The sequence below is a fragment of the Vicia villosa genome, linkage group LG3, assembly GCF_029867415.1.
Source record: "Vicia villosa cultivar HV-30 ecotype Madison, WI linkage group LG3, Vvil1.0, whole genome shotgun sequence".
NCBI classification, from domain to species: domain Eukaryota; kingdom Viridiplantae; phylum Streptophyta; class Magnoliopsida; order Fabales; family Fabaceae; genus Vicia; species Vicia villosa.
The window spans coordinates 60,916,236-60,924,165 of NC_081182.1; the positions used below are offsets into that span (position 1 = coordinate 60,916,236).

General features: G+C 34.7%; 1 protein-coding gene and 1 non-coding gene across 2 annotated transcripts; both read right to left on the bottom strand.

The window, feature by feature from the left end:
* Positions 1-239: 239 nt before the first annotated feature.
* Positions 240-6,947, bottom strand: LOC131661618 (uncharacterized). The gene is made up of 11 exons (XM_058931216.1): positions 6,709-6,947; positions 6,466-6,602; positions 5,229-5,307; positions 4,847-4,917; positions 4,631-4,732; positions 4,262-4,351; positions 1,415-1,489; positions 1,270-1,302; positions 1,089-1,169; positions 837-881; positions 240-750 (listed from the first exon to the last, which is right to left on the bottom strand). Exons 1-11 carry the CDS (start codon positions 6,761-6,763, stop codon positions 580-582), a joined length of 939 nt encoding a protein of 312 aa, XP_058787199.1. The 5' UTR covers positions 6,764-6,947; the 3' UTR covers positions 240-579.
* Positions 6,948-7,050: 103 nt separating this feature from the next.
* On the bottom strand, positions 7,051-7,134 carry TRNAM-CAU (transfer RNA methionine (anticodon CAU)). Its single transcript is given in 2 exon segments — positions 7,051-7,086; positions 7,097-7,134. It is a non-coding gene; the product is annotated as a tRNA-Met (tRNA).
* Between the last annotated feature and the right edge of the window lie 796 nt (positions 7,135-7,930).

Consider the following 7,930-nt stretch of genomic DNA (forward strand, 5'->3'; position numbering starts at 1 on the left):
ACTCAACCAACATAGCTGTCTTCTAAAGAAAATAAAAGGTGTGCGTTCTTAACAGAAGAGGCCAAATAATATTTTGTTAGATGACTTGAAAGTTTGTGCCTAACCAAGTTTGAATTGATTTCACCATATTTTTGTTCATGTCCGAATATTTAAATTCTTTTCTGGTGGTTGTAAGTAAGGTACACCTCATAGTTTTTTATCAACTATATATCCACATAGCTTATTTATAGTTCCAGACGTTGCTAATAAACTTGAATTATTTTTGGCATACAGACACTTATAAGATACTGTCCCAGAGCTTCATTACATCTGAAGGAAAATTGGAAATCCAATTTAAACAAAATTTACAGTAAAATATACAAAGAATCAAGTATAATTTAGTCTCAAAGGCATATACAAGAGACAAAAATTCAATAACACGGGGATGAAGGCTCTCCCTTTTGTGTGTGCGGTTTTTTTGGTTGTTTTAACAAATGTCTTTTAATCACTTCTACTGTCCATAAGAATAGTACTGTTATTGAATCGAATGTGATCATGCAGGCTGATAGGGTGATCACTGCAATTTAAGCAAAAGGCTAATCAAACCAAATCAGAAATGCCCTTGCTCACCGAAATGCCAACAGGATATGCCCTGTGTACTCTTGATTTAGAAAAAGATTGTTTCTCGTCTGAAAAGTTGAGACCAACTTTCTTTGTTATTATGGCTGAGTTCTCAATGGTGTCGGGTGTTTCAGCGATGAATTGAAGCCCCTGAAATGCATTAATGAAATATGTCACCTCTGGATAGGAGTTCGAGAACAACTTAATTGAAAGACATTAGACAGAGAAGACAAAACCTTAGGGGCTTTCTCCTCAAGTGTCGATGTAAGTTCTGCAAGTCCCTGTCGATAATTCCCATAAAACTAAGGCTTGGTATTTGCATAAGAAAAATGAGAAATTTCCATGATAATCTAGAGCAGTATTATTCACAATAAATGGATTTCAATATAGAATAGTCTTAAAATAAGAAAACCCAGATTCCCTTTTTGTGACTACTTATATACCCAACTAGAGTAGAGGAAAATACATACAAAGCTGAAACATCTAACCTTGTAAACTCTACCATTTGGCTCATTGTTGAGATTGTCAGCAAGTTTGCACATATACCAGATACCTGAGTTGGTAACATCCTACATGATATTTAACAAGAAAAATCAGGAAAATATCTAATAACTTTGAAAAACTAATGCTAGAGTGTATAGCGCATGTCTGTTAAGTTAAACTTATAACCTGATTGCCTTCGATAAGCTTGAGCTTCTCTTCCTATCAAGTTAAGCGTTTGATTCGAGTTAGAACATCAAAAAAATGATTGTTAAATTTGGTTATATGCTAAAGAGAGAGCAGAAAAGAGCAACGAGAAAGTTCTGCAATTTACCAGCCCGGACATCATTTGATGTATAAGTTCAACATCACACCCAATCTGAGAAAGGTCTGACTTTACTGCATTCACCTGCAAGAAAATTTATAAGCCCGCGATGATCAGTGTAAGAATTCATTTTGCCAAAGCACTTAGATCTATGCACACTGCAAATTTAGTTCACAAAACATACTCCATTATTGAGGACCAAATCAAATTCAAGTTAAATAATTGAACTAGATAAGATTGTTTATTTTTTATTACATATTTATAATTTCAGTACATAATAAGGGTTTCCGATTTGGTATTATTTTATTGTTATTTAGTATTTAGGGTTTGCAAGCTTAAAATAGGACCTGTTAGGTTGCTAGCTTTATATATTAGGTCTATCAAAATTCAGTTTAAGCATTTGGATAGCTTTTGAATGATTAATTACAATAGTAATTTCTATTCAATGAGTATATGGGTTTGAGTCAAAGAAGCAACGGAGCACTCCACGCCAAAAGGATATGTTTATTGTGGGAGTACCTCTGTCACTCATCAATTTGGTATTTATATTCCTGTATGAACACTACTTTCATACTCTATCATTATCTTGTGTTCTTTCTAAATTCTACGACTTCGGCACTTTGAGGACACTATCAGATATTCAGGTTCACTGTCAAGTAGACCCATTAATTCTAATGTCCCTCGTGGCAACAAATCGGCAGAAAGTTGCCAGAAAGGTTCCCAACAACATCGCTGCCAACCCCAGACCCCCACTTTGAAACATTAGATAAAAAAACTGACCACATCAATGGACTCCAGACAGCCTGGTCCACAGAACCATGAAATTCCATGACCAATGGAGCTGGTATATGCCCCCATGTGCTTGCTACCTGAAGCATTTGCAAGCAGTCATGAACATGTGTTTATGTTAAGAAAAAAAATTTAAAATTCTAAATAGCAATTCAAGTGATTCCATTGTGATAGGAACCCAAACTGAGAGAACTGAAAAACAGTATTATTGATTGAAAAGGAAAATTACAGTAGAATTGGTACTCCAACTGTCCAGAGCTACGCTCCTCTCAGAAAAGAGATGACTCTCACTCCAAACCAAACCAAATGGTTTCTAACCGAAAATCCTCAATGATCCCCCCTCCTCTCTCTTTCATCTCTTATAACATGAGTCACACAATTTGCTAGCCTCCCACACTCGGCCACATTACACTCTTTACCTCCCATTTCCTATATTTGGATAACACCATTCTGCACATAATAAGCGTGTGCAACCAATTAATTAGTTCTCCATTTAGGTCTGCATTATCACTTGAGGTCGTAACACATTGCATAGTAAACTACTATGTTAGCGGAACCCGATGTTGACTGCTTGTGAAGTTTACATTCATCCTCAAAAGAGGTGATCAATTTATAATATTTTGGAAAAGTGGGATAAACTAATATCCTTTTTGAAAGAAGATATCTGCCTCGTCTATATAGCCTTATGAAGAGTTGAAACATCCAAGTCCAAGGGAAGTGACAGTGTGTGGGTGATCATTTAAAGAGAAGCAGCTCTTGTTAGTCAGCAGCAAAAGGAGTTTGAAATTTACTTGGATGTAGGGTATAATGGTTATTCTGCCCCTCTTTCCATTAACTTGCAAAATGGAGGGACAGTTCCTATTCCAACAATCTTCGCACAATTAATGCTTTTCACTCACAGGATTCAACTCCATTTGATTTTTCTGACTCTTGGGAGGAGAACTCTCCCCTGGGGGAAATAATGTAGATTGGGATGTTCTTTTATAATGAATTTAAGTTTTAATTTTTTTAATAAATGAACTTAGCTTTTAAATATCTTAATTAGGGCTATCTATTTGGGATTATTTTACTGTTATTTAGTATTCAGGACATTATTCTAATTTTGAATTATCATATTCCCTCTTAAAATTGTACAATTCTTAGGTTGTTTGCCTTTGTTATATCTACAACTAGGCCTTCAAACGTAATACTTAGATGACTTTTTGATGATTAATTATAGTTTTCTTTTCATAGCTTCTAAGTTTGAGCTGAAGGAGCAATTTGTACTCCTAGGTTACTTATCCTACATCAAGCATGCAAAAAAACCTTCTTGGGACATCAACTACAGGTTTTTGGCATGTAAATGACCAATATGAGCGAGCATGCATAAAGAGTTCAACCCTTAACATCCACATTCTTCGTAACTAAATTTGAGCATACGGTAATATGGTTTTGCATTGTCAACACTTCAAGCCCCAAAGCTCATTCTTGAGAGGGTGTGCTAGAAATATAAAATCATTATTGGGCTTCAACTACCAGCTAGAACTTTTTAAAGAATTGGTATTTAACACAATGAAGTACAAAGTGTTAAACGTCATTGATTGAAAATGTTGAACAGCTACTATCTTATAAGCTTATAAGCTTGTTTTGGTGCTAAGGTGTTGATTATTCTGACACAATTTTTCTCTACCTGCTAGTCTTGCAACTGATTGATTATTTATCTCTTTTGAATCTAGCTATCATTGGATGTCAAGCATGCCGTTCATCAAGGACCTTAGCAAGAAGAGATGTACCTAGAGAGCCAACCTAACTCAAGGTTCGTTGATCAAGGGAAAAGTGGTAATAGGGATTGTAGATTGAAGAAATCAATGTATCGTGAAAAACTATCCCAAAAGCCCTGAGTTTTTAAGTGAAAGCATGTGATTGATTTTAAATAATGTTGCACAGACCCTATCTACCTTGCTAATTGCTAAATCATCTATTATTCAGAATAACAGGGCAACAATATTCAAACTCTCTAGACAACATAGTCAATGTAAATTACATTAATGTCTTAAACTAGACTAAAAGAAAATTAATTTTGCTTACGTCATTTGAAATATGTTGGCCTAACTCTTTCTGCTCTTCAACCTTCAAGTCAAGACCTTCCAACCTCTTTGTTAGATGTCTTTTTGTTGACTGTTCAAATTAAATTAAATAAACACAAAAGATCAGCAACATTCAAAGAGAAAAGGAAATTGGTTCTTCTCCTTCAATTTTCTTTTCATTTCTTTCCTATCTCTCTTTTAATCTTACTCTCTTTCTCTCTCTTGATTCTCTTATTATTTTTTAATGAAGAGAGTGAAATTAAGAGAGAGATAGAGAGTAAGGAGAGAAAATTGGAGAGGATCCAAATCCAAAGAAAAGACGTTCAAATAGAAAGAAAAGAAATATCAACAACTAATAAAAGCTACTTACTGCCAATGTTTCATGTACATTCTCTAGTTGCTTTGACACACTTGCAACAGCATTAGCCATATTCTTTTTTGTCGCAAACATTACATCAGAAAATGACAAATCCTGCACAACAGTGGTAAGATTATGTGTTAAGCATCGTCATGTCACATCTCACATCGTATTCTGGTTCATACACAACTACATTGGTGAAGAAAAGAAGTTGGGTTATAGTCTCACCTTCCACCGCATGTAACAATATCCCATAGCTCCTATTGCAGCAGCAGGTAGTAAGTAAGAAGCGAGACCCCCTGCACCCAAATGTCAACATTAATATATTTATATAGCGAATAAGATTCTCTTGTATACATTAGATGATAGATCTATCAACACTTGGAAACTGTGTTATTAAATTTTACTCAGTAAGTTATCCGATTACTGGGTCATTACTCATTAGTTGAACCAGTTGAACGATATATATGTCTATACTCCAATTTTAAAATAGTATAACACAAGTACCCAACACACCTTAGCAAGTTTAATATATATAAAAAAAGTACTTTCATTAAGTATAGCTCAAGTTTGCAGAAGTAGAAGTTGTGATATAATTGAATCAATATACCTCTAGAAGAATTTTCATTATAGATAGTCATAGGCCTAGACAAGGTCAACTCCCTAATTTCTTGAGCTAGTTGCCGAACCTGAAGTTAAAAATATGCATATGCAGCATGAAAACCAATAAGTTCATTGTGAAGAAATTGCTTTACCATCAACATCAAATATTATAAAAGATAGAACTGAACAAGAAACAGTTGAATAATATTGGTTTATTTCTGAAATTCTACTACGAAAAACAGTATGATATCAACATAAGAAGAGTAGTAAGTTTGTCCAAATATAATAGAAACTCTCCGCCCAACTCACTCTCACTGCCAAAAAGAATATCTAAGCAATTTCAGCAAGCTGATTCTCTCTTGCACCATTCCAAACTCTTCCTCCCCTCTTTTCCTTCGTTTCAGTATCCATCCACCAATTATCTGGATCCTTTCCTGCCTGCCATGCTAAATAGAAGTAATTTTCCTGTTCATCTAGCTACTTGGATCCTTTCCAGTGTTGTTAATGGCGGATAGCAGTCCAAACTCTTCCGCACTCCCATATTCTCATCAAGAGCCCCCATCGCTCAAACTCTCTACATTCATCTATTTCCATCTTCAATACACTTTAGTAATTGTAGCCATAGCTATGGACTTACTAACATATCATAGCTGATATCAAATTGAAACTTCAAAAATAAACAATAGCCTAACTGAAGTATTTTTCCTTTCCCACAGATAAATCCCCATCTTGGTTCTGTTTTTTCTTTGTCCGGGTTCCTTTTCTCAAGCAAGTTATCTCAATAGGGCCAATCTACTGAGCAATAGCCTATAACTAACAGTTTAACCCACATAAAACATAAACAAAATAAAACAAAAATATATACAAATATACACCAAGCTTCCTGCATAACATCACGGACATGTAGTCACTCACATCACCAAGGGCCTGTTTGGATTAGCTTATTTGAGCCTATCTTATGCCATAAATTTTGTGATACAGTTTAAAAGAGCTTATCAAAACAACTTATAATAGCACTATTCATAAACTTTTTTGAGCTAATTTTTATATGTTCTCAAAGATAACTAATGAAAACAATTATAGCTTATTTCATCTTTTGTTAGAAAAATAGCTTATGCAAGTTTTTTCATAAGTGCTTATTTAGATAAGCACTTGTGCTGCCAAGCAGGCCCTAAAACTCGTTAATTCTCAATCCATATGCTACGCAGTGGAAAAATATTCAACAATAAACAATTCTACAATACCTGAGCAGCAATAGCGGCGGAGTCATATCCAGCAGTTGAAATCTTAACCTGATCATCAACTCCCTTGAGCACTTCCTGAAGCTGTGCAATAACAGCAGACAATTGTCCACCATTCAAAACAATCGAACTAGCCAAACCTATAATCGGAATTCACCAACAATGAAAAATCGATGATCCAAAATAAAATCAGAGAAGAATGTAATCGGAATTATAGAAAGGAAAAGGAGAGAAACGATAGCGTACCAGCTCCAACGAGGATGAGAACCTTGGAGGAGCTAGGTGCCATTTGTAACGCCATGGTTATTCAGTTGAAAAGTTTGTTACGTTACCGTCGCGGAGAGAACACGGTGCTGTATAATTACCGTTCTAGGTTATCGATAAAGGAATTAGAGAGGAAGTAACGGTGACTGGGGATGACCGGGATCAGGTGCAGTCAACTTTCCGTGCACTTGGTCTTTTTATCACCATTTGATTTCATGCGGTTTATATTCAATTGAAATTATTTTGCATTAAAAAAAATAAAATAAAAAAGTTAACTGAAGAAAGGGAATTAGTGTAAGAAAAAGTTAAATTGAAAAAAGATTTTGGGGTGAGAGAGGCTCGAACTCTCGACCTCAGGATTACTCTCAGCTATGAGACCTACGCGCTAGCCAACTGCGCCACCACCCCGTTGTGCTACTCGAGAATACATTAGATATCTATCACTTTTGTAATTAAATATGTTAACAAAAGTAATAAAATTTGGCAGAACATGCTTAACCTTATGTTTTTTGCAATTAACGATAGAGGCAGTATCCTTTTTAATATTTGAGGATTATGCTCAAAAATCTAGACCCTACAATTGTTTCATATGATACCCAACATTTTTCATTTATGGTTAAAGATGGTGGGAAGTATTTTTGATATCTTTGTCATTATGCTTCTATCAATTACTTGATGATTATCCTCTCCGAGTGTAATTCCAACACCATCATCACAACATATTTATCTCAGTTTAAATTTGTGAGGATGTGGTCTAGTCATAATGATTACATCAACATCATGGAACATTAATATCATTGGTTGCTTCATGTTTATTCTGACCAAAAATCTTAAGCTCCTCAAAGACAATTTGAAAATTTGGAATAAGGAGATTTTTGGTAATGTCCACAACAAGTTAAAAATGTTGTTGATAAATTAGATCTTATGTCAGATTACAAACATAGGCATTTAGTGATAATACTTTCAACCTGAAAAAAAGAAGCTTAATTGGATTTATATGTGGACCTTAACTTAGAAGAAATTTGGTGGCATGAGAAATTCAAAGTTAAGTGGCACTCTAAACTCTAAAGGAGACAGGAACACGAGATTAAAAATGCTAACAAGCTGATCTCTTTCATTTAACTTAATGATAATCTTTTAACTGATCCTAATGACATTGCAAATCATTTTGTAGATCATTTCACTTCTTTATTCATTGTTGGTA

What these genes read in the sequence shown, in the direction of transcription:
- LOC131661618 (XM_058931216.1), bottom strand. Translation starts at nt 6,763, where the DNA reads ATGGCGTTACAAATGGCACCTAGCTCCTCCAAGGTTCTCATCCTCGTT. An exon ending in TCTCATCCTCGTTGGAGCTG is followed by an intron (nt 6,603 to 6,708) that starts GTACGCTATCGT and finishes TTCCGATTATAG; the next exon opens with GTTTGGCTAGTTCGATTGTT. An exon ending in AGCTTATCGAAGGCAATCAG is followed by an intron (nt 1,170 to 1,269) that starts GTTATAAGTTTA and finishes AATATCATGTAG; the next exon opens with GATGTTACCAACTCAGGTAT.